The 26775-nt window shown below is 43.9% G+C and overlaps 1 protein-coding gene and 1 long non-coding RNA gene across 6 annotated transcripts in view; one reads left to right on the top strand and one right to left on the bottom strand.

Annotated features, from left to right (window-relative positions):
* The window catches only part of LOC146761047 (uncharacterized), a 75730-nt gene that overhangs the window by 20672 nt on the left and 28283 nt on the right, over window positions 1-26775 (top strand). The window lies entirely within an intron of this gene.
* Window positions 1-26775, bottom strand: part of TET2 (tet methylcytosine dioxygenase 2) — a 69640-nt gene that overhangs the window by 11641 nt on the left and 31224 nt on the right. For 3 of the 5 annotated variants that reach the window (XM_015861428.3, XM_032444017.2, XM_085546654.1), the window contains exons 2-6: window positions 9093-12465; window positions 6836-6926; window positions 3351-3444; window positions 2068-2276; window positions 1112-1262 (exon numbers count right to left, since the gene is read on the bottom strand). In XM_015861428.3, the coding sequence (XP_015716914.2) occupies window positions 1112-1262; window positions 2068-2276; window positions 3351-3444; window positions 6836-6926; window positions 9093-12465 (3918 nt within the window). Of the gene's footprint in view, window positions 1-1111; window positions 1263-2067; window positions 2277-3350; window positions 3445-3943; window positions 4698-6835; window positions 6927-9092; window positions 12466-26775 lie in introns of those variants that run through there. The other 2 variants (XR_014945809.1, XM_085546656.1) reach the window with 2 other exon arrangements.

The following is a 26775-nucleotide window of genomic DNA, read 5'->3' on the forward strand; positions in this document are numbered from 1 at the left end:
TGTAAACAGTGTCTATGCTGTGGGACCCAGATCCCAGTCTGGATGTTTGCCTTGACTGCCTCTGACTTTGGGGCCAAGACTAGAGGGCAAAACTGTCTTCTCTGCCCAGCCTTGACTAGCATGGGAAGTAAATCAAGGAATGCAAGTTGGAAGAGTGCCCTGGTGGGCTCTGGCCAGGTATCCAGCTTAGAAAATGTAGGGGGCTTAGGACTGCAAGCTATGATAAAGAAAGCTTTGTGCCACAGCCTGACTGAAGGAGTTACTTTATCACTCTTGGGAAGATAAGGGGCAGGAGGGAGGAAAAAGTATATGGTAATTATGATATTCTCAGCACAGGCCATAGGATACAGACATGCCTGACTGATCATGTACAAGAAATGCTTGGGTTTACATAAGGTGCCAGAGTAGAGCAAAAGCTGCAGACCTATGCATCAGTTTATGAGCAGCAGTCCAAGGACTACATTTGCACAGGCATGTTGAAAAACAGACGAGACCATTGGAACCTCCCAGACACATGGAGGTGTCCAGCACTCACTGTAATCATAACTTCAAAGGTATCCTGTGCCCTGTATAAGGTCAATGTTGTTTGACTCTGACTCATTTTGAACAGTTGCCTGTTTGCTGTAACACAGAGCCCTGTCTGGAAAATATCAGTGGGGCAAGGCTGTATGTAGTCTTCTACCCTCTTACTCCTATTGTAATTTCAGAGTTTCGTCATATTAGTCTCCATGCGGTCTGCTCTAGTTTCCAGTTGCGATGTTATATGTGTTCAGTTGGTAACCCTTCCGTTCTGCCACTAGGGAATGCCCAATTGCAGGCCTCAAACAGCTACAATTATTCAGGCCGTGCCCTTTCTTCTAATTGTGAAAGCCTGCAAACATGGTTTCAAGTCTCAGGGTTTTTACCAGCTGTCAGAATTTGGACAGTCCATTCAACTGGCTCACTGACTGGAATCAATCAGTTTTGCTGGCAGTTGTTTAATTACCCTACATGTATGCAGTTCAAGCAGGGCTCTGGCCCTTGGCCTCTCGTACCATATCTCTTATTTGCAGAGCAACAGAAAGCATTTCATTGCAAATGAGGCATTTTCATTTTAGAAATGGACACCAACCTCTTTAGGATCATCCCCCATCAGCTTAAACTTTCTTGGAATCTTGCTTCTGGCAAACTTACAACCATTGTAGTACATGCTCCAGGAGCAACCAAAGGAAAATGAAGCACCACAAGTTTCAGGGTCCAGCCCTTGACATGCACAAGTCCGTCTAAAGAAGAAGAGAATATGGCTGTTAGCAGCAGGCGGGACAGTTCTGCCGGTGCCGTGGGGGATCACCAGCCTTGGATCTTCTTCCACCCGTAAATAATGAAGAAATGAAAGAGACACGCGTACTACAACAGAGGAATTCATCACAACAAGTAATTTTATGGTTGCAAAGCAAACACTGTGAGTTTTATATACTTATCCGAGAAACCTGGATTTGTGCAAAAGAAGGGGTTTTTGTGTGGTGCTCTTTTAGATACTGATATCAATAATACCTCAAAGAAGTATATGCTGATGGCACTGCAAAGCTGCAGAGCTCTCTGACAAGGGTTTGGCAAAAGACTCCTGAAATATGGCTGCGCCCATTCAGCCAAAGTAAGTAAAATACAGTGGGAACTGGGTTATTTTAATCTATGTGTTCTTCACTGTCAGAAAGACATGGAAGAAGTGCTATTACTTTGGGTTCAGGCTAGCTTCTGTAGGCATATCATATGATTTAGTGCATCTAGTTTTCATTTCAAGGCGGAACTATCTGCTTTCCTGCCCGCAGCTGAGATTTTCCTTTAAATCACCTTTCTTCCTTTAAACACACTGAGAAGCTTCACAACTCTGAGATGTTTGTTTGTTTTTTTTTCCCCTGATTTTTCAAAACATTTACTTTGCTTTTCTCTGAAGGCTTGTGGGTTTTCAGAGTGCCTGAAATAGCTTGGCAGGGATGTGCATTTACGGTAAAGGAGCGAGTGGGGATGCCAGCTCTGAGGCTGGAGGTGGGTTTGCAGGTCGGTGAGCACGCTCTTTGTGTCACTTACTCTTCGTTCAGGGCGCAGCGCCGGTTCGTGAGCGTGCCGTACTTTCTCAGAGTGTCGGTGAGTTCGGAATAGAGCTTGTCAGCCAGGCTGGTTGGGATTCCCTCCCAAACCAGGATGAGGATCACAATCACCGCCGTCTCACACGTGTGGCCCGCTCGCTCACGCACCAGGCAGAGCAGCTTTTCCTCCTGACTGCTTCTGCGGACTACCTGCATGCACAGCAACACACACCCCAGAGCCCCAACACAAACAAAGCGTTTCTTAGTGAGAGGAGCAAGAGAATAGGGAAACTCAGCATTCACGTGTGTGCGAGGTTACTTCTACTTATCTCTTCTGCTTTGTTTCTGGTAACACACCACTTTTCCCACCTGGCAGCATAAGCCAGGTCCACCCTTTCTGTTTAATGAATCTGACACTGAGAGGGCAACGTGCAAAGCTACAGAGGTGGGAAACAGCTTTTCTGATTTAGCAGAAATATCCTCCTGGATTGGCATGGTGATACAAGTGACCCAGTTTGATTAGAGGGCAAAAGAAAGCAAGGAGTGAGATGCCTACGTGTGCAGAGCTGCACTTAAGGCAGCAGGAAGAGACCAAACAGCCTGACGTGGGAGCTGTCTCTCTTTTCCTTCCTTACTTGAACAGCTAAACTTGTAATCTGCACCCAGTAGTGTGTGGCCTCGCGTGCCCCTACTATGTGGAAACATTACAACGGTGAATGGAAAGCAGCAGACACTGCTCAAAGACAAGCATCCCTGCTCCTCAGTGCTTGTGCCACTGCGGGTATTTCTATAAAGGTGCAGGCTGGCATGCATAGAGACCATAATCATGGATCAGTTTTTCCTCATCCTGTCTTTTCCTAGCCGACCCAAACCACTCAGTAATTTGTGCCAACCTAAGACAGTGTTTGCTAAAAGGGTGTACTAATGCCTCTTGAACTGAGAGTGCATTTAAAAAATATCACAGCACCGTGCTTCCTGGATTTATTTGTAAGCTAAAATTAAACAGCATTGAGAACATGTGATGTTGTGAATCTTAAATCCAAACTGCCTTCCTTCTCAGGTTTTCGTACACATTTGGGCCACATTTTATTCCTGCTGTTCTCCAGGCAACTAGAGCAAATGCAATGTGAGAGACAGCAGTGGGAGCAGGCTGTGGGCCTCCTGCGGTGAGCTGTTTTAGGTTTCCCAGTGTCAGCTAACAAAAGGACATCATTGCTGTTTGCTTACGTGAACCATCGTGCCAAACTGGATGAGCACTAACATCTGTGGACATACATCACTTACCCATTTAGCAATTGGACATCCTTGAGAACTTTTGCCTTCTTTCCCAGTGTAGACGACCCTCTCAATCCTTATAGCTTTACCCTTCTGTCCAAATCTTAAACAGACAAAGATAAGCATAGTAAGCAGATTAATCTCGTTCTATGCGGGCACGTTTGCCAGTTTTATCTTAAAAAATAAATACTGTGAGTTATGAGGAAGGGTGTGCAGTGCGGTTTATCTTGCTGGTTTTATTGTGATGGTGGATCGATACGTTGAAAAAGGCAAATGGCTTTCATACATCACAGCTGAGTAAAAATCATCCATATCACATTAATATTCCCAAGCAAAAGTTGTAACCGCGTCCCTTGAAAAGTTGTTACAGATAATGACATTCTGAAAAGTGGACTTGAAGTCTCTCCATTTTGGGAAGGAATTCTATGTTTTTCTTCAATTTCTGGGTTAAATTTGAAGTGGTGACTGAAATTTCTGTAATTGATGTGGAACAGCTGGCATGCAGTAGCCACTCTATTAAATTTTTTATGCTTGTTTCTGGTATAGATACAGTATGAATCAGTTAAGCCATGATTAATTTGCTTTATGTCTATCTCTTTTACTTTATCATCTGGTCATAAATTGTTACTTATTTACTTCTGCCTGACTTCTGTACTGAATTAGGATCACAAGGTGCCCCTGGATGATGCCATTTGTGGGTGCCTTTTTGAGAATGAAGCAGGCAAGCTCGACCAGCATTCAGTCCAGGTGCTGATGCAGTCAGGGCCTACCCCCAGAGGCAAGTCATGCTTTGCTCAGACAAATGACACCTTTCATACCCTATGATGGGCCAACTGGAAATATATAGCAAATGCTAAGTGAAGCAAGACTCGCGTTAGCAAAAAGCGTCAGACCTGTTGAGTGTTTCCAAGCTTATTCTCCCCCCAGGGCTGCTGCAGCTGGGGTGCCCCACCTGCAGAGCCCAGGGAGGAGCACGCTAGGCTGAGGTGAGCCTTCTGCTAGGAACCTGTGTGTCAGAGACCTCAGGGGCTGCGATCCGTGTTGCAGATCCAAGCTGCGGTGCTGGCTTGGCAGCATTTCAGAGACTGGGCAAATTCCACCTCCAGCTCCCTTTTTTCAGTCCTGCTGCTCCCATTGGTGTGATATATATGTATATTTTTTAACATAACCATATGTGGGGACTAAATCATAATCTCCTTCTTTGCCTGTTACCTGTGGAGCAATCAAGCTAGCTTCTTTTCACTGTGCAGCCATTTAATGCTGCCTTGAGAACTTTTGACCTTTCATCCCTCTGGTTTTTACCCTAAAATCTCAGTGACATATTTAAGAGCAAATACTTGTATTTAAACTTCTGTCCTGGAAAGGAAATGAAAAATACTTATTTTGAGAAGTGATCTCATTGTGAAATTTCAGTGTCACAGGAAATTATACAAATAAAATCAAGTAGTACTATTCATGTTCTGCAGGCAACTGTTAGATTACTTTCTCCTACTTGGTCTTGGATGTTAGCATACACTTGTTTCCTTAATTAGCCACAAAAAAATAATACGCTTTAATTTGAACATTTTCTACCAGTTTGCTAATCTGGACTGCAGGACAAGTGTGTGGATGCCACCAGAGATCTGTCTTGTGCATTGCATGCTGCAAATGAAATAGGCACCATCTCAAATCATTTCAGATGGATTTGTGCCTTATGGCTGCATTCGGGTCAAAATCAGAACAGAATTCACTGAGCATGAAGTAGGGAGTGGGAGAAGAAAGCACGTATCCACCAGGAATTCTGCAAGAAATTTGTTTGAATTAAAGTATCAGCTATAAGAACAAACTCAAGTCCTGGTTTGTTTGGCAGTGCTAATATCTTAGAAGTTGATTCATATTTGTGGGAAGCAGATTTAAAAGTGCTGAAGTTGTGATTAATGTTGCCAACTGTACACATGTATTTGAGAGAATCTTTTGAGTGTTATTTTTATACAAAATCAGAAGGAGCTCTGGAGTTCTTCTGTCATGGCGTCACACAGCTGATGCCATATGAACAGCTGTAAACCAGCCACGGCTCATTGGTGTTATGCTCTGCTGAGCCTGGCCGAGTATATAAGCACGGTATCTGTAATCTCTCAGGATTTCCTTCTGCCAACATGAAATGAAATTAATATGGAGGGAGGTAAGATGAGGTCAGTATTAAGGATGAAAGATTGTGTTCCGAAGTCAAGAAATGAAAAATGTTTCATCTCTAATAATCGACGTGATGACATGAATGACTTTCCAATTTTATTTACTGTTTGTGAATATTAAAGAATTAATCAGTCAGAGCTTTGGAGATAACAAATTGTAAGAAGCTTCCCAGGAGGGTCAGCACTCACTCCTCCTTTGCAGGAAGAAGCTGATTTATGTAGCTTGCATGTGTTCCAACTGCTCACAAAGCTGAAAACAAGTGCTGGGCCGAGCACCGGAGTTACAGGGAAGGAGGTGCTAAGAGAAAGGATTTTAGGGCTAATCACTTGAAGATAATCCTTAGGATTTAATGTGCCCTTAGTGGTCCATGCTCTGTGAGCACAAGGTAGCAGACCCTGCTGAGAGGCTGTTCTCCTTAGCTCAAGACACAGCACCACAAAGACATCTATTTGCTTTCAATGTTCAGAGTTTTAAGGTATTAACAGGTCAAATTCCCATCTGTCTCGGACTTACTGGGGAAATTTTTTGTTTGCTTGTTTGTTCACGAGGGAACTGAATCCTCAGATACCACTAAAAATCTGGCCATTAGCATCTATGTTTCCCAAAATCTACAGGTAATGCAGAATTCATGGAGCCGAAGTCACTTTTGTGTGACAGTTTTACATTTAAATACTTTAAACGCTGGTGGATTTTGAACTTGTGCTATATATCTATTAAGGGATGCAACGTGATAGAGGGGTTATCCACAGTCGAGATAAGGCTGTTTTTGTGCAATACTCCAAGGGACAGAGATGTTTTGTCACAAAACTGATTATTGATTCTTGGGCTGAAATCCTATCAATAACTTTGTTCCACATCTCTGGAAGTGACACAGTTAGATTTAGCCAATTAGGGTTGTGCCCTGTACTTAACAACTGGGGCAGGGAGAAAGAGACATGACTACAGTTTGGTATCCTGCTCTCCGTCTCCCTTCCATCTTGGCATTCTCACATGCAGGGGGAACACCAGGTCTGTGCCTGTTCATGCAGCCATTGCCAACCGCCTGGCTTGGCAGGCTGGTGCATACTTGTTCCTGCTTGGGTTTGCTGGCGCCTGTCTCCAAGTGCGCAGCCCATGCCAGCCAGCAGACTATTAGCCCTGTCAAATATTGTGACTCTCTGGTGAATAGCACAGTGCGTCATGTTGGCAACGCTGGAGTCGCTAAGCCTACAAGTAATTACTTGATTTGCAATTGTTTATTTCTTTATGTGCAAAAGCTGGAAAAATTCTGACATCCACAAAAGGATAAACGTTAATCTGCCCTGTGCCTTTGCACTAATTACCTTTCTTCCATGATTTCTCTAATAGCTGCCACATTAGGACCGGCTCCTAGGTGGGTATAGAAGGGACCTTCATCTTTTTCAATAATTTGCTCTGTTTAAAACAAAATAAAGGTTATTACTTTGAAGCCTAATTCTTTAATGTAAAAAAAAAAGTAACATTGCAAAGCTTGCATTTAACCAGTTATAAAACTGCTGCATGGGTCTCGGGTCCATTTGCAAACACTTATGTCTTAAAGTATGCCTGTGTAATTTGTACAAAATACGTGAAGCACACCCAACTAACTCTGCAAATAGCTGCGATATGGGCTGTGTGCTTTTTGCTAGCACAGGCAGTTGTTTCACATCTCAGGCTGTACACTCAGATTCAAAAGGCCATTTTCCTGTTATCACTGATTAATTGTTTCTCCTTCTCCCATTTCCTCCTCTCCTAATATCTAGAAAGGAGGATAAACAGGATAATAATGGTAAATATTGACACTAGTGAGCTGTACAGTACATGTTTTTCAGCAGACGTGTTATGGAGCAACTTGCAGCTCCAGAAAGTGCCATTAAGGCTATGCAGACTTTCTGCCACCTGCAGAAATGAAGAAAGCATGTTTGCTAAAGGAAACCCCGCACAAGGCTTAGCCAGACTGCTTGCATGCTATGAATGGAGCCTCAGCATTCTGTGTATGGGTAGGGCAATGCCAGCACTGGCAGTATCAGCTATATGTTGGTTTTGACACCAGGAGGCAAGGTGCCGTAGCCAGATGGAAGTGTCCGGGCCCTGCCTGGGTTCAGGGGCAGCCAGTGGGGTGTACACATGTGGCTGAGGGGTGGCTTTCTGTGCTGCTGTCTCCAAAGGCTGAGTGAGGTGATGTTGCACGCAACCTCTTGGAGCACAAAGAAGGCATGCTGTAAGCCTGGATGTGTCTGGGGGGAAATGATGTAGCTTACACCTCCTTAACAAAGAAATGGTGGTAGGACAGAGCAATACGCTCTATCAATGACTCTATGAGGTTTCTCAAAGAGGACAGGATCTGAGCTTTGTGCTCCTCTGTTTCCTAAGGGGTAAGCTAAGAATTAAAACATGAATGGAAAAAAGGCTTTTTTTGCTTAGTTAGCAGTTAAAGTTCTGGCTGAAAAAAAAAAAAAAAAAAAAGACAAAACCCGGAAGAATGAAATAATTGCCAGAAAAAAGGTTTTGCTGACTACATGGGAGAAATGGCCTTCAAAACTGAACAGCTTCAGAGTTTTCAAATAAACTTACATGCTGTAGGTTGTTTCTTATAAAGCAAAAAGAAACAGCAAGAACTCACTTCCAGGCTTCTCCCTGGGAGCTCTGGAACTCCTACCTCCTTTTTGCTCCTATGTATCATCTTGAGCATTTGAAAAGGCAGTTTTCAAATCTGTCAGTTTTGCAGGAGCCAAAACTCAGCCTCTTTTAGTTGGTAAGCAATTCCAAGCTGTTAGGACTGGTACGTGAAACTATAGCAAAGCTTTGACTTTTTTCTTGGCTGCTTCTTTTGCTTCAGTCTGACCAGTTCCTCCAGCTGCAGGGCCTGGAAGTGCCTGTTAGACCTGGCCACGTGCAGTGTAAGTGCATGGAAGCTCAGGTTATGGGGCTGTGCTTCACACGGGTCTCACACTCTGCTTCTCTTCCCTCAGCTATATTCTTCCAGCTTTCAGGGACTGGGTATGCTGGGAAGAAATACCAAGGGTCTCCTTGTTGCTCTTTCATTGCTGCCTGCATAGCTTCTTTGAGCTGCTGTTCTCTTTAGCTTTGCAGTAGACAAGTGAGCAAGGGGAATGATAAACTCATGCAACAAGTGAGGAATAATCTGTCTTGCCTTCTTTGCTTAGGTTTTACTGAGGCAAACTTCAACAGTCTCGCTGTTACAGCCAAAAATGGAGTAAAGATCATAAGGTTTGGACCCGAGACGTGTTTTGTAAATGCCATATCTAACCTTGACAAATAATTAGATTGTAATGTTATGACCCGCTTTTTATCAGTGTGTTGTTGTTACATGTCTGCTGCTCAAGGAGAAGGGAAGTGAGGGAATATATGGCTGTCCACATGCATTCTGACTGTAAAAGCAGTGTAGAAAAACTGCTGTAAATCCTTACTTGTTGCTGTTCTAAAACCAAACCAAAACAAAAAAACAACACCAAAAAACGCACCTCCAAGAGAAACATCCAACTAACCCTGCAATCTGAACCCAAGGCTAGTTTTCTTGTTGTGAACAGCTATGTCTTTAGTACATCTCTCAGCACTTACCAACACAGCTGCAAGATGGGAAATCATACTGGGTTTTGGCAGGTGTGTCCAATAAATTTTTTACAGGAGTATCCAATAACTTGGAAGGTGAGTCTAAAAAATTATTGAGAACAGTTCCAGCTGTTCTTTTGGTCGGGGTTTTCTCAGCAGACACATTTGCTTGCTGTTCAAAAGTCGGGGTGTGAGTATCAAATTCTGCAGCACTGGTGTTTCTGGATAGGATGGTAATAGGGCCTGCTGTTTCAACCTTCACGTGTTTAGGTGATTTGACAGTAAAAGTCTTGTGATCAAACAGTGATTTGACCTGTATCTGTTTTAGCTGCTGTTCCATTGTCTCGATGATGCTCTTTTGTTGCGTGTTCTCACAGCCAAAGTGCTGATTCTCTTGTTTAATTGTTTTTTTCCACATTTTGTTTTCCAGCTGCGCAGCTGATAGACGCATGCAAAAGTTAGACTTTGTGCCAGCCTCAATTTTTATTGGCTTGCGTGCTGCACTGGCGCCAGCCTCAGTTTTGGTTTGCTGGTATGCTTGTTGCTCCTGTTTCTGTAAGAGATGCCACCTTAGAGCAGCGTGCTTATTGAAATCCTTTGGGGTTTGGCTCTGCAAATGACAGCCTCTCTGATCTTGTGAGTGTGCAGGAGTTTGCTGGCTGTGCGGTAAGTACCGCTGGGGCATCGGTGTGGCCTTTTGGCTTGGGGGATCTTGACTGAGGCTACCACCGTAGCCTTGTGGCAGCTGTATAACTGAAGCTTGTTGGGTCTGTTGCTCTTGCTCTCGAAAACAGTGATTCACATCTTGCTTGGGGGGCAAGTTATTTGAGAAATACTGCACGTGTTGCAAGTCACGTGCTTTGTTTGCTCCAAAGTGTTCAAGATTTGTGGCATTTTCCTTCTTCTCTGACATCAAGTGCACGTTGTTTGGGCAGGGATGCTGCAGACCAGCACTTGTTTTCTGGCTGTAAAGGGGAGTTTTGTTGTTCACGCTCTGTACCTGCTCTAGCCCTAGCTGAGGGCTATGCAGTGGGAATGCAGTTGGCTTCATGTACTTATTCCCAGTTTGAAAGCACTCATCTGCTCTGGGCTGACTGAAGGATGTCCTGTCTGGCTGCTGCTCCGTATTGTTTTGGGAATGGGGAATAGTTTGGGTCGGTTCTTTACTTTTCATTTGCAGAGCCTGTTGCTGGTTTGGAGTTAGGCGTGGACTGCACGGCATCTGTGTCTGCTGTGTCTGCTTTTGGAGCATCTGTTGCAAAATGTGTGAATGCAAGAACTGTTCGTTTTCCCCTGTCTGGGGATTCAAGTGCTGCTGTTTCAGTGGGGCCCCTAAAGGCTGTTCAATTTGTTGTTCAGGTTGTTGCTGGAAATGGAGCTGCTGCGGAGGGTGCTGCTGCACTCGGGGCTTGAGCAGGGAATCCATCTTTGTGAGCTGTGGCTGTGGTGAGTGCTTTTGGAACAGCAGCTGCAGGTCAGCTGTGGGATGTGGCTGCAGCTGGGAGCTCTCACTTTTGTACTGCAGGGGAATTTGTTCTTGTTGCATTATCTTCTGGCTCTGGGGCTGTCCCGATGGCCCCTTTAATGCATCAGGACTTCCAGCATACTGTTTCATATAAGCTGCTTTGGATGCATTTGCCTGGTACTGAAGAACTGATCGCAGTAATGCTTCATTGGACTTGTGGGGAAGTTCTCCCTGCCGGAACGGCGTGGAAACCAATTCTATCCAGGCTGGCTTTGAGTAACACTGAGGCTGTTGCACAGACTCTTTCACTTGGTCCTTTTCTTTGTCAGGAGGAATCTCAGGTTCTCTTTGTCCTGGGAAACGCTGACACAGTTGAGGCAACTCACCATCGCTTCCGCACGCATGCAGGTTTTGGAGGGGAGGCTCTGATGGCGGCGGCGGCATTTCTTCTGGGTGCTGCTGAATGGAGGCGGCTGCAGCAGCTCGGGGACCACTCTGGCTGACATCGTGCTGCGGCGTTTGCACCTGCTGCGGAAGCCTTTGCTGGGGGTGAAGTTGCTGTTGGCTGAGGCTGGGACTTTCTGGCATTGGTCCCTGCTGTTGCCCTTCATCCTTGATCTCTCCAGGAAGAGTTTCATCGCAACTGTTGTCATAGGAATGGCATCCTTCTTGCACCATGACAGACAGTGCACTGTTCATTTCTGGAGCAGGAGGAGTTGAGGAATCTTTGTGAAACATTGAGTTCTGTGTAAAGAAAGCACCATTTTTTTCTGCTTGCTCAGAAAACCTTTCCAGTGCAGCATTCTGAGCTTGCAGGTTACTGCTGGAACTTAGAGAGAGGTCTTGATTGGGAACCTGCCCTATGCTTCCATGAACAGCACTGTTTCCTACAGATAACCGGTGTGTATCATAGCCTGGAATCTGCTGCTGTAGCTGTAGTTCTGGTTTCTGAAGTGAACAGCTACCTGGCAATACAGGTGGCTTACTGGAGTCATCAGCACCGTAGACCTCAGTAACCATTACAGCTGGCACTTGAGGCAGCTCAGAGTTTGAGGTCTGTGGGGAAGTGATCTGCCCTGAGGTATGGGATGAATGCGTTGTCTCATGGGACAACTCATTAGTAGCCTGACTGGTAATGGCATTGCTATGAGATGTGTTCTTCTGCATTGCTATGGAAACATGTTCTGGATAATATTGAGACAGTGTTTTCTCCAGGAGTTCACCATGCATGCTGTCCATGGAAGAGGCAGAAACTGTAGCACCATTAGGAATTGGCACCGCCTTGTTCTTGAGTAGTAAGACAACGTCCCTGTTGTGGCAATTAATGTTTTCCCGCTCCTGCTCATCCTGAATCAGGAGTTCATGAGGGTCTTCTGAACCACCACTGTTGTATCTTGTAGACGGCATCAACTCTGAAGCTTCATTTTCTTGCCCTGTTTCAGATTTCTTCTCACTGTAGCAATTGGAGATGCTTGGTTTTTCATAGTTATCCTCTGGCTCAGCTTTTTCTCCATTTACCTCTTTGTCTTGTTTCACTTTCTTGCTCTGCTGAAGTCCAAACAGAGAGGGCTCACTAAAAGTGCGTTTTATCCCACCATTTTGCATATATTTGGAGCATACTTTCTTCTCTTGTAAAAGGTCAGGGCTAATGCGGTGGTTTGGGCTTCCCTTTGCGTGGGGCTCTCCATAGTTGCTCTTACTGAACAGCCGCTTGTGGTCACCGTTGACTTCAACTTCAGGCCTCTCTGTTGCTGGAGTTCCATTCTGTAGCTTCACTGCAGAAGGTTCTGCTTGGCAAATGTGAGAAGATTGTGATATTAAAAATGGACTCAATCTATTGCCGTCAACATGGTTGGTTCTGTCCTGTTCCATCTGGCCTGCTCCGGGGCCATCCACAAGTCTGCCCTCTGAACGTATCTGCAAGAGAAAAGAAATGGGGAAAGCCCAGGTTAGCTGTAGGTTCACTGAGGATAGCAGATTGCCATCAATTCCTACAGCATTCCCACACCTTCATCCCAACTGGTTTCCACACACAACAGCTCGCAGGCACACCTTGGGGAGGTTCGCTACCTTATCAGATTTTGCAGCCTTGTGCCACCCCTTGCAGGTTTATTCTTCAGGATGAAAAGAGAGAAAATATGGTGTGGTTCCTTACCGACACTGAGCACACAAATAAATATTTCACCAAAACATCTCTTGTAACGGTAGAAAAAAAGTAGTATCTGCTTTTGAATGATTTGTATTGGCTCCTCTGTTGTCGCCCATTCTCCTTGGTAAGGCAGAAAAGTCACACGGAAACCCTGGTTCCCAGACTTGGTGCTAATCCTGTTATTTGATTAAGTGTGCCAAACCCCTTTTGTGTGACTTGAGGGATTATTGCCACCAAGCTTGCCAATTAGAGGGGAAAACCTCCCTTTTTCAGTCTTCAGCTGTCTGACAAGGTCATGTGAAGCTGGCATCCCAAAAGTATTCATACGCAAGTGGCAAAATCCACATGCGGGACAAAACCTTGCCTGGGTGCGATCTGTTCTTACACTTCAACATCTGGGTAATGTTGACAGAGAGAAATTAAGAGATTTCTGGAAAAAAAAAAAAAAAAAAAGTTTCATGGAAATTGTATTTTTTTCAGGTACCCTTTTAAATTTAGGCTATAGGCATCAGGCGTGACTTAAACTCTGCATTTGGGATTTGAGCTGAGCCCCACAGCTGTGGAGCTAGGATTTTTCCTGTTTGGACAAAAAGTCCCATTTTCTTCTTTAAACTATGCATTTTATTTATAAAATCGGGTTTTTCTTTGGATAACAGTACTGACAATGTACAGTGTATAAATTCCATAGAATGACAATCTAATCCTGTTCACATGGATCTTCCCAAGATTCACTATCCCACTGCTAAAGTCATTGTTTGACTCTGCATGTAATTTATTCTTTGTTGGCTTTATGATTCTCAAACAGTCACAAATGACAGAAGACAGACTGGCAGAGGGTTTTCCAGATGTGAGACTGCAGAGAAAATCTGAACTTGTGCATGCCTTTGCCCTGAAGGTTTTTATTCTTAGTTTGCATCAAGGGGAATGCAAGCCTTCTCCATTACCATGTCATGCCTGGCTGGACTGCAGAATCAGCACAGGCATGGCACGTGGCTGTTTTGCCGCTACGCAAGAACAAAAACTTCTGTCATCACACTGCTCTGCTCGTGTATTTATCCTACAGTAATGTAAAAAAAAAAACCAACAACAAACCAAAAACCAACAATTAAAGATCTAATTGATATGGTTCTCAGTGCAGTATTCCTTTGCTCAACCAATATGACTCTACAATGCTTTTTAAAGCAGTATTTCACAAGATAGGTTACTTCCAGCAGAAACATCCTTGCTTGTGGCTCCAATCTTGGTATCAGGACAATTCAACCATAAATTTTGTCTGGAAAGTACCCAAACAACAACCTGGCTTCACTTCATCCTTATCCCAAACTCAGTCTTACACTCACTTTTCACCTTCCAAAGTTTATTTCTTTCTGTACTGAATTTATCTTTTGTGTGACAGAAGACGTCCTCTCTGCAAATAACACTACTTTAAAAAAAAAAAAAAAAAAAAAAGAGGTTTTGAAATGAAAGCTATGAATAAGGGGATGGAAGAGAATATTTGACCGTCTTCTCTATTTTCTTGACAAGGCAAGGCAGGTTTATTCCCTTCTACATATATTCCAGCATACCTCCCCAGCTAGCTTTAAAGTACCCTGAGACATAAGCCTTTGCTTCTTTCCTGGGGAAACCAGCACAAAAAGGATCCTTTTGATGTGTCATTCCAGGCAAGGCAGCAGAATTACGCTCCAACAGTGTCTCAAAAATAAAACGTCAGCCTAGCTTGAAAACCATTCTTTGCCTTCACACCTTTCATACGTATAAACTGCAGCCGACCTGCAGCTCAGACACGAGCATGTAGGCTGCTCTATTGCACAAGTATGAAATGAAATAAAAGAAACCACGGTAATTAACACCATGCTGTCAAACTGTTCCTAAAATATTTGTTTCTTTTTTAAAAAAGAAACAGAATTCGTTTCTTTTTTTAGTCTAGCTTGTTGTATTCTAGTGTACTGTATGGTTTACAGCTTAATTTCCCCTAGATATTCCCAGACAATTTTTCTTCTCAGCTCTGTATGACAAGCCCACCTTTTGCTTCCAAGCAGGGGCCTGACTGACTGCCTGACTGCTCTGATGTCCCCAAGGGGCACATCTGTGCTTCAGAAGGGAGTCTGAGGTGCGTGCTGTCCCTAAAACGCACAACATTATTTTCTCTAGGTGGCTGGCAAGGATAATCATTCCTTGTGTTGGCAAAAGCCTCACAGTGTGAGCCAACCTGTTCCCCTGAGTTCTGCTCATCTCCAGTGCAGAGGGGATTGTCTTAGGCAATGCAAAAGACAACACAAGTACTTGGTTCTTCCAAATATGAAGTTAATTCATTGATTAAAAAATGCCAGATTTATGTTCTTCAAAGTGCAGCTAGGGTTGTTACACTTCATCCTCTGTCTGCATTCAGTTATTCACAATCCTCTCAAGCTGCATCTTAGTGCAATTCTTGCTCAAGCAGTTACAGATCACAGCAATTATTTGTAATTTAAAACTGGCGCGTGGCAGCTGGGCCTTTCTTACTGCTTTTAACCTAGGGCGCTGTGAAGATGTCTCGGTGTTGCTGCTCAGCAGGCCTGGGGGGCCTTATGAAGTCTGCAGTCATACAAGTTCTTTGCACCTCACGATCGGTGTGGGGTAACAGATCTGCCCACCCAAGGAAACCTGCCTTTCCCTAAGCACAGCCGTTAGGCATTTCTCTCTTCCCATAACTGTACTTTATTCAGACCATTTAGCAGCAATACGTATTCTTCCTCGGCTATAATTCATTAGAAATTCAAGTCACATCAGCAGCATCTGTGAAACAATTACTGCATCTAGGACTGACTCTGCAGTCTAATCCATCATAATTATGACTGGCCTCTTTGAAGATGCCATGATGCGTGACTTAAATATAGCACATTACTGTGCAAATGGATCAGCATCTCATTCCACCGATATGCATTCAGGTTATAATTCAGTCCACCGCTGCTTGACTTTCTCAAATACAAGCCACGTGCATACATTTATTTCTCCCCACATATGGGGTGCAAATTGGAAACCAGGCACTGAAAGAGAGTTAGAGATTTCCTTTGTTTATGGGCAACTTTGGTATATTCCTGCTACCTCTACCAATACATCAAAACAGAAAAGCTGTGTAAGGTGCTGTTATCCAAGTGGCAACAGAAGTACTCCTAGCTACACTGATTTTCTTTCCTGGAAAGCCTTTCTTTACTTTAAACCAAATCCAGAGATTCATACCTTGTTTTGAGTAGCGCCCATACCTCAGGAGTCAGTGAATGCAAAGCAGCTCAGCTGATCTAATGGACAAACAGGCACAGCCAGGCAGGAATACACAAGGGAAGTGAATTTACCTTTATGTCTTTCTAAAGTGCAGTTTGGTATTTTCTCCTTACACCCTCTTGCTCCTGTCTGGGTAAAACAGTTGGCTTCACTGCTGGCTTAATTTGCAGTGTATTGCTATGTGCCGCTGTACAATTGCTTCCCTCCTCAGAAGCTCACACTGTGGGCAAAGAGGTCTAAAATTTGAACTGCTGAGTGGAAAAGTTTCTGAAGCGTAGAGCTTTGGTTTTTTTTCCCCTAATTCAAGGATGAATGAATGAAAACCTGAGAAAAGGCATAAGCAGAATGCTTCCTACATGCAACCACTCACACAGTAAAATCAAAAAGCTCAGTTGGCAGATAAATAGGATATGCCTCAGGTTTTAACTCTGAGCAGCCTGTAACCCCAAGTTCAGCACTGATGCCTACCGAGCAATAAATAAAATCCCTTTGTACCAGCTCAAGTACAATCCATTAGACTGCAGGCAAACCACTGTAAAAACTTCAGCACTAAAAACTGGAAAATTCTGGACTTGTATACACGCAATATTGTTTCTGGTTATCTTGGCACTAGGGTTTTTTCTTCCTAATTCTGGAATAAGATGTATAAGTGGTTGTGATGCACAGCCCCATGATTTATAGCTGTGTGGCTGTCATGACATGTCATTTTTCTCTGGCCTGGTGAATTAGCAGTTACTTCAGATGTGCTTTGGGTAAGTACCTGTAAGCGAGCAGCAAAGGTTACTGTAGGAGGAACACTGTGCCATTAACTCAGACCCCTTACGGGTGATGCAACACATCCAGATTTCTTATTAAGGAGACATTTTCATTATTGCTGTTGCACATATGGAAACTGTTTGTATACTTTAATGAGTTTTGTGTATGTTTTGCATTTTTGGTGCACTGTGCTTATATACTGAGAAGCAAAACAAGATTCCCCATGGAGACCAATGAGGAAGGCAAGACCAGGAACACACACTTGCCCACACTCTGGGGCTTTATCCTTCGCAGAACAGCTTCTTCCCAAGCCAGCACTGCTGGTAGTTTGTAATAAATGCCATGCCACAAAAAAACCAAATGCCATGTTGGCCTGCAAAGAAGGTGTTCCCTAAGGGTTTGCTGTTCTCCCTACCAGCACCAGTGCTGTCCCACTGCAGTGTGGCAGTAGAGGAATGCAGTACAACCTCAACGCGGATGTTGAGGAGGCCCCAGCAGGACAAACGCAGCCTGCTGTTGCCTGGGCTTTGTGGCTGACACTGGGGTCCTTTTGCCCCGCACTTAGATGTCTCTTTATTTGGATAGTTTATTTATTCAGTGCATTAGAAATGACTTGGTAGAAACATGCCTAAGGATGCAGTGTATTCACTGTCATTTTAGGCCTTTGAGTGAATATTACATTTCTTTCTAAAATGCATATACGTCTTGTTTTCTCACTGTAGCTTTATGTAGCAGTTACGGGGTTAATCTAGAAACTACTGGATGAGGCTCTGTGGCTGCATTCTGCAGGAGGTCGTATTACATGAATGTAATTGTCTTCTCTGGTATTTAGATATACGAATAATCTGTGTCAAACGGGAAAGAAAATGTGGGATGGTAAAAATTTGTTACCTCATTTATAGTTAATTTATCCTTAATTTACAGGGGAAATGGTGACTGGTGAATATAGATATAAACAGACATAAGGGAATGAAGGGCATGGGATTTGTGAAATATGAGGATTAATAATTCATTAAATCTTATCCAAGCCAGAAGCCTCATAATTCATGCATTTTTAAACCAACTAGTGCTAGCCCTCTTCAATTTATTGACACCAGTACTTGCATTTCAGTGGTGCAATGATCTAATCGCAGAAGCACTTGAATCGGTTTGATTTTTGACCTTAAAGCAGGGCAAGAGAGTAAAGCTAAACTGGTCGGTACAGTGATTTCCCCCTGCCCTATTATATGCCCATCACTGAGACTGGAGAATGCATAATACCTACACAGGCATGAAAAACTGCACTCCCTGACAATTGCATAAAATCAAGGAGAGTGACAATTAAATGCCTCTACAGTATGGGTAGAAAAAAAACACTTATGCGAAAGGAATGAATTCAGGAATACGAAATGCGAGTAAACAGGAATTATAATGTCACCTCACATAGCTCTCTTGTTCCTATTTTTTCTCATTAATACCTCAGACAAGCTTTGCACCTGATTGTACCAGGCAGCACTTCTAACAGAAGCACTCAGCGCTTCCAGTCACTTGCCATGCCAACTCAGTATCACTAGATGGGAACTGTTTCCCAAAAACCTGATCTTCAGGAGCAGGCTGGATGTAAGAGACAAAAGGACCTTCCTGCTGCAACAACCAGAACATTCAGGCCAAGGCTGCTACCTTCTCTTGTTCTTGCTGGCTGGAACCATGTTTCTGTGGTTTAGATCTGGCATATACAGGCGGTGTATTCTGGCAGAGCATCACGTCACACCACAAAGCGGAGGATGCTCAAGTAAGCATGCTCAAAGTGAGGTGTTTCCAGTCAGCATCAAGAAAAATGTTGGGGTAAGAAAGCAAAGCCAAGTCTTTCTTTTCTTCCCTTCACCTCAGTCAGTCGTGCTAGGTTTAGGTATATCAAGCTATGGCTGGCAAGGCAGAGTGGGTAAAGTTATCAGGTGTATGGGCACGGAATTAATTTCTTGAAACATGGTAGAATGCAAGAGATTATTTTCTCTTGGCTACTTCACCTACTCCATGTGTCAATTGGTAATGCTGATACTGGTGGCTGAAGAATATCAACTATCCGAAAGCAATAGCTAAGTGCTGATGCTGCTCCGTCTGAGCTCTGCAGCACGGCGTGCCTCTGTGAGCATGGGAGCTTGCCAAAATAAGCAAGCGTTGGTGGCTGAACTGCTCTTCAAGACACACTTGATGTTATCAACCTGCCATTTAGGGAAGGTTACCGAGAGGTCAGTGTCATCATTATCTTCCAGTTTCTCTGATCTTTGTCCATCTGGCTTCAGACCTGGATGTAGCATGGATTTCTTTGGTTGATCGCTTCCTGACAGCAGCTCAAGGTCGGTTCGGCTCTCCACAATGATTTCATCACAGCTCTTGGCAGAGTTAGGCAGTTCCCTGCTAAATAGTGCATCCTCCTTGTAAACCAGAAGCAATGGGTGAGATGTTCTTGGCTCTCTTCACCCCTTTCTACAAAGAAGTAAGGATCCAAAGAAAAAAACACTAGTGGACTTGAAGACCTGCTACAGATTTCAGTATTTTATTGTGATGTGTCAGTAACAATGGAAAATGGAAACAGAAATGGTCCTGCTTGGCATCTGGGGAGAAGAAAAGCAATCAAAGAGAAAAAAGTGTTGTAGGCAGCAAGATCCTCAGAAAACCCATTTACACAGCTCATTCCTCTTTCACCACAGCGTGCCAAAGGACGGTGCTGGGAGTCCCTGGGCAGAGAGCCACGAGATGTCGGTGTGTCCATCTGCGAGATGCTGCATGCCAGTGCTGCTGGGCTCCTGCTTTGCCTGGGGGTTTGCAAACCCCAGATGGAGATGACTGAGCAGCTGAGCCAAAACAAGGGTACAAGCTTTGGAAGGATCTTGCGCTGTTAGTCACTGTGTGATTTGATCGGAAACTGGGTTTTCTTGCCCATGTGTGATGTTTTCTTTCTGCTCTTTCTGTGACTTGTATGATAAGCAAACCAATGGCTCATAAGCACATCGGAGAAATAGGTTTGTGAGAGGCCTCAGGAGATAAGTGCCCTGTTCCTCCACCCCAGGCAGCACTGGCCAGACCTGTTTTAGCCCAGCCCTGAGTGTTCTCAGAGGTCCCAGATGATTCAGATTCCTTGATAACCCAGTTACACACTGTGCTTCATTGACCTTATGTATTAACTTCACCCATCCAAAACAAACTCAAACAGTCTCTTCCTGTCTATCACTGACTTGCAGGACAGTTTTTCCTCCTGTGCTATGGCTATTTTCCCTGTGCCACTGAAGGCTTATCAACACTCCCCCTTCAATCAGAACAAACAGCCCAGTTTGTGCCATCTGATCTCCTGCCCGACTGCAACTCTGTGCACAACAGTTGTTTCCCGACCAGACGTGCCAAGGTCACACAGCAAAATGCAAGGATCTGTTCCTTGGAGTGCTCGTGCACACACACTAGCAAAGCTAGACTTTCCCTAGCTGAGGACATCTGATATATAAGCATCTATAATATAAGCCTGTAGATCGTTTAAAACCCAGTGTGAATTAGCTTGGCTCTCCTTCAGTAATTAAAGTCTCAGTTTTATTCCCTCAGCATGAGAGGAACAGTGTGAATTTCATTGAAATCAACAAAACCAACTCATTACTTCAAGCGGTACTTTACAGCGGAGGCTGTTTCCTTGAAGACTTTTAAAGACCTTCCTTGAAGCCTCTGACTTGAGTACATTGCAGTCCATGAACTACTGGCACAAACATCTCTCCTGATTTCCACTGTTTCTGAAGCACCACAGAAGATAAGAATCTTATGCATTTTTAGAGGTCTATTAGAAGATGCTCCCTGGAGCTACAGTTGCCATTCAGGTTCTCTCTATGTTTGTGTGTGGTCTTCAGGAGTTTTCATGTGGGTTACTGCAATCTACAGGCAACAATGGTGTGGATTATCATGCTGAAATCGGCCTGGTTAAAACAGCTACAATTGCCTCTCCAGATGTACAAGAGATGAAAGGCAAGGTGTTTTTGATGACTGCAGCCAGCTGACGACCCGGGAGCAGTGGAAGATCTCACCCTGATAAAAGCTCAGCTTGGGAAAAGAAATGTGGTAGCTGCCGCTGCCTTGCCATGGCTCTGAGCATGCAAATGCCTGGCATGCATACAGCCACCATCCTGTTTGGTTACGGGCTGGAGATGAAGAGGTGGGATGGAGCTTTGCTTTTGAATACTCAACAGGCTAGTCTGGAAAGAACCTGGTCATCAACCAGTCTTAGATAAAATGGCCTGGGGCCCAAACAAATTGTACAGCAAGAGACACCCTCCACATGCCATGCCAATAGCTGTCAAGGAATTAGAGCCTAGCATCTTCAGGCTGGCCTGGAAAACAGATTTTCTGTAGTTGCCTTCCTGGCTAAAGTAATTCTTATCCCTGCACCATGTCATTCTAATTTTATGTTTCTATTATTTAGCAAGAGTTTTTAGCTTTTTCTTTACAAGGCTGCTACTAATCTATCCTGGGGATCAAATTATGGGCTCTAGTTTGTTCTTGAACAAAACCAGGGCAATTTGAGGTAATACAGTTCCTTCTTGTACTGCTATATTCTCATTTCCACAGAACTCATATTTTATCTACAGCCATTTAAAGCTCTTTAACATTCAAGAGTCAATGGGCAGTACGCGAGTAACTTCATTTTGTGGCAAGAAGCATTTACAGAGCTCCTAGAGAAGACGGCTTACTGCAGGGAGGCTTACTGTATTTGCCTTTCTGTGGAATGTCTCTCCTGTGCTTCAGGGATACTGGAAGCCAGGAACAAGCTGAGATTTCACAAGCAAGATTCCTGTCTAAAAACAGAGTTCTACCATGAAGGCTTCCCCCTTCTACCAGCTTATAGGATTGCATAAAAATTTAGGATTACTGTACTGAGAAAGGGCTGAAGTGCCAGAACGAGCTGCTGTTCCCACTTTCCTTTAATTTCCAATAATTCAAAGCACATTCTTTCTCCTGTTTAAATTTTCCTCTTTATGGCAAGATGCAACATGAAGAGACAGAAAATTCACTGCCGCAAAGCTGAAAGAGAGGGAAAAAAAAACCAGCAGACTGTGTTTTAACTCTTGTTAAGACTTTCAGATATGTGCAGCTGACGCTTGGAAGAGCGGTATTTGAACAGTCCTAAAGGGAACTTCAACACTCCTCTCCCCGTCGTTCCTTTTCAAATATTTTCAAAGCTTTGAAAACAGTTGGTCGTTCTTCATTCTGGCGACTTGCCATCAGCTACTGTCGGCTCCAATCAGTTCATGGGCTTCCAAGGTACCCAGTAGCCAAGCAGGCTTGAGAGAGTTTGAGACTAATGAAAGACCTTTGATATTTGGGGATACGGAGAGCTACAGAGGAATGGGTAAGTTAAAGGAAGCATTGCCAGTTCCCGCAAAGCCTGCCTCGTATTCCCAGTCACAAGATAGCATTTCACTAATTGATTATTGTCCATCCGTAACATAGCTGTGCTTTTAGTGCACAAAGCAGCAGTGTGGGCAAAGAGCTCATCATGGTACAGCGCACGCTTGGCCTCTTTTAGAAAGCTGGAAACTATGTACAGACCTGAGATACTGGACTACTTTGAATGGAACTCATTAACTACAGCTGGGACTTTTCTCAGCTAAGGTAAACATCTTCACTACAGGCAGTGAAAATTAATAGAAGCATTTTAAATCTTCACTGTTCCTCAGAAGGGTGGCGAGCATGCTGAGGTCGGGTGCCTGTGTTTGCTATTTAGATATACAACTCCACAGGAGGACCCGTTCCCACAAGTCCATAATGTCCTGGAATGTTAGTTGCACCTACAATTAGAACTAAGCACTAGATTGGAGGATAACCTGGATGAGTGACTTGTACAACCAGAACACTGGCTGCTCCAGTGTAACATATTTGTTTGTTCTTTTGCGTCCCATCCCTCACACACCACAATATAACCAGGCAGCATAAAATATGAGCCTGTGCCTTAGCTCTTCTGGCTTCATTGAAAATATTCAATGTCTCAAAACAGCTGCTACTACTTAATGATATTCTGGTAACTCGGGCTGATTTCTTTTGTTATACTCTCTGAAGATTAAATTTTGCTCTGGCCTCCATTGCCTGAAGGAGGCCATTGTAAAACAAGATACTCAGAAATCAGCAAAAAGCTAAACCAGAACACCAGACCACTTTAACTCAAGCAGTGCCGCTGCCAGTGAGTTCAGGATGCTGAGATCCTGCTAGAAGCAGCCCAGTACTGTGGGCTGATGGCTGAGTGTCTGCTTTACAACAAAATGAGCGGCTTTGAAGAAGAACATCTCCATTATAGACTAAGAAGCATTTCTTTGATGTTAGAGTTTTAAACCTGGTTTGGCCAAACTGGCTATCAGGCAAATAATTAGATGCTGGTAAGCACTGTTGTTGCTTCAGATGGTAGGAAGGGATTTGCTTTGTTTTACAAGAGACCCATTGGAGAGAGCTCGCATCTGTCGAATGCTGGAAAGCCTGATCAGGATTACAAAGGAAATTGCTAAAAAAGATTAAAATATGTGGTCAGCAGTAATAACTCTTAGTCTACTGTCTCCAATTGTGTTTGTGTTGGAGGAAAGTTTGGGGGACTTCAGATAGCAGCAAGGAAGAAAGAGAGGTTTTGAGAGAGGTTTTCCGTGACAAGGCTAACAGGAAGAAGTGGATGGGGATGGGAGAATGTGCTCCACGGGGCTGCAGGAAGCAGAAGCTGAAGGAAAGCAGCACAGAAACGAGAACCTGCAGCTTGAGGCAGACTATGAGATTAGTCCTGGGGCTGAGAGGACTGAGGCTGGCTGGCTGACCCAGCCCAGGTCCCTTTGGTGTCTGGCTTCCACCTAAACCAGCCTCCCTGGGACAAGCAGCCACAGAAAATAATGTAAACTGGGAAACAGCAAGTACCTGGGATGAGGGGTGAAACTAAAAGCTGATGCTCTTTTTATGTGTAATAAAAAGCTTTCCTTTAAGAAACAGCAAAGGGATGCTTACAGAAGAACACTGACAACAACAAGGAGTCAGAGGAGGACTGTAATGAAGTTCTGACAGCAGCATTTTATTTCTATGGTCTCTGTTTGTCTACTGCTTAGAATTTTAATAGCGATTCAAAGGCCTAAGGAAGGCAGGAGAATCCGGCTAATTCCTGCAGAGACGGCTGATGAGAAAAGCCTCCCTTCTTAATTGAAAGTTTAAGCTCTTGCTTTGCAACTACAGCACTCATTTTCATGTAATTGAAATACTTTGATCCTAATCAATCTTCAGAGGAACTCTCCCACATGAGCCTCCCAATCTTCCAGTGCAGAGCAACTCCGCATTTACTTGACCTAGCAGCTGCAGCCCTGCCTGTGGCAGGGGAGTTTAGACCTGATGATCCTTGAGGTCCCTTCCAACCCAAGCCATGCTATGATCGTGTGAGATGTGCTCATTTGACCCTGGGTACCAGCTGTGGGATTTCTGAACGCACTGCTCTGAGCCTGGCTGTCCCTGGAGAACCCCAGGTTTCTGGGATGATATGGATGCACATGACCACTCTTAGCCTTCGTTTTGCATTGTAGCTGGAACAGGGCAGGCACCAGCCCTAGCCAGTCATTTTCCTCATACAGGTCATACCACCAATGATGCAGAGAAAACCCAGCAATTGGAGAACACAATCTGTCAAATGTTAGTGCCCCTCTGGGTAGCTGATGGGCATGAGGGGAGTCTGTACCTGCACGGTTCTCATTCTACATACCTAAAACAGATGGATGGCCCAGCATGAGGAGCAGAGACTGTGCACCTGCCTGCCCAAACTGCAGCTTGTGCATGCATAAGGCAGTGCCCACAGACTGTGTGCAGCTCTGCATGGGAAAGCATACAGCATGTAGCACAGCATGCAGGATTTTTTTCCCTACCAGAAATTCAGGGATGAGCTAGTCATAGACATTGTAGAAGAAACAGCTACACTTCTCAGTGTTAAATTAACTTTGCTGACTTGAGATTTTAGTGGGTTTTCCATACACTGACTGAAGAGAGGGGCAGCTGTAACAGCTCCTTTGTACTTCATTTGTGGCCTTGCCATTGTTTCAGGTTTAGCTTTAGGTAGCTTTCACATAACACACAGCTACTTAAATAAGTGCAGAGTGATTTATTGCTCTATTTATGCTATCATTTACGTGTACGCGGAAAAGCAGACCATAAAATGCAGCATCCGTTGCCATGGCCAGGAAAGCTCCTATTGGCTAGACCAGAGGCAAGATTTTACCCAGCAGCATTACAGACTCTAGTAACTGAGAGGTGCTGCTTTCCATAACAGGAAAAGTAGGCTGTGGTGGTATTTTTCATATTGGTCATGCCCCAGTAACTCCCACTGTGCTCTTCTTTTGTAATACTGAGCCCTTTCTTTGCATGATGACGTTTATTTGCATTCTTTGTGTTCTTTGCTTGATGGGAAACTCTTCTGTGAGCTTCTTTCTTTCTTTCTTTTTGCTTTTTTTTTTTTTTTTTTTGGTAAACATTTGATTTTAAGGTCTTTTTTTTCTATATTCCGCATCTTCTCAAAGAGGAAAAAAAGAAACTTGTCATTTCTGATTTAAGAAAAAATTATGGATAGTATTAAGTACTTGACCCGTCCAGAGAGCAAAGATCAGTCCTCTCTTTTACCATAGATGGAAAGTGCACTTGACAAAACCATGTTGTCACATAGGTCACCTGCTGGGAAGAGCTGCACAGTTCTCTCAGAATCATAGAATCACAGAATTATCAAGGTTGGAAAAGACCTAGAAGATCATCCAGTCCAACCATTACCAATACTTCCCAGCTAAATCATATTCCTCAACACAACATCCAAACGTTTCTTGAACACTCCCATGGTCGGTGACTCCACCACCTCCCTGGGCAGTGCATTCCAATGCCTGACTACCCTTTCCGAGAAGTAATACTTCCTAATGTTCAGCCTGAATCTGGACAATCTCACTTGTTACCTTTTAGTTGTGTCATCAAGTGTAGTTAGAATCACAGCATACGACAAATGAGAAGTTGCACATTTCTTCATTTAAAACTAACATGCACCACATGGCTACGCTGCAGTGCCATGCCCTGTACAATGCTACTCCTGAATGTGTACTCCCAAATCAACCCACGGATCTATGGCTGCCTCACTGCATGTAAGGATTCAGCACCTGAGGATTTGGCACTGCAAAATCTTCTGTAAAAGGGTTACTCCTAAGAGACACCCCAAAGCCATAAAAGTCTGCATTTTCATATCCCATACAACTGCAGACCACTATTGGTCTGTCTTACAAGAAGAACTGCAGAATGTTTTACAGCTGGAAACCAAATCAGCAATGGAAGGGCACAGATCTCTCTCCTCAGTTTGGCAGTCCTCGTGGTTGAATTGATTGTATTGTTTTCATTTCAACATTGAGAGCTGCTGAGGAAGGAAGAAAATGTAGGCAAATCTTGTGCTCATACTGTTTGTCCTGCAGCAAAAGTTCTGTGTGCATTTTTCTTTTGTTCTTACGAGTTTTAAAACCATAATCCTGACCATCTTTTGGGGGGGGAGGGAGAGGGATTATTTTGTAGCTATAGCATCTTAGAAATGTAGCAAAAGAAACATCTGTCGTAATGAAAAGCAGTAACTTCATCTAGTAGCAAGCTACACAAGTGGAGCAGTGCGCTTGGTATTCCAAGGGTAAGCTCTGTAATAGGGCTCAGTTTTGAAAGCAGGAATCCTTGTAGCTTGGCACAGGAGTTGCAGAAGCACAGAATCTTTTTCACAGCTGACCTTGAAGGGCTCCCCTGAATATGTTCGGTAAATATTTAGATGTTATCCTGAGGGACGTGGTTAGTGTAGGAATATTGGTGGAGGGTTGGACTGGATGATCCTTGAAGTCTTTTCCAACCTCAGTGATTCTGTGATTCTTTGCTTTTCTCTCCTTGAGTTTATGGGTGTCTTCTCAAGAAGTAGAAATTAATGTTCTTGCTGTGCACTGAGGAGATAAGGATGGTATCACAAGGGGAGGGAGCTGTGTTTTCCTAAAAGCTGAGTTATTTAAAGAGGGGGGGAAGGAACAGCCAGAAAC

Source organism: Coturnix japonica, chromosome 4 (genome assembly GCF_054131305.1).
Source record: "Coturnix japonica strain WE chromosome 4, WE-NBRP24, whole genome shotgun sequence".
Taxonomy (NCBI): Eukaryota; Metazoa; Chordata; class Aves; order Galliformes; family Phasianidae; genus Coturnix; species Coturnix japonica.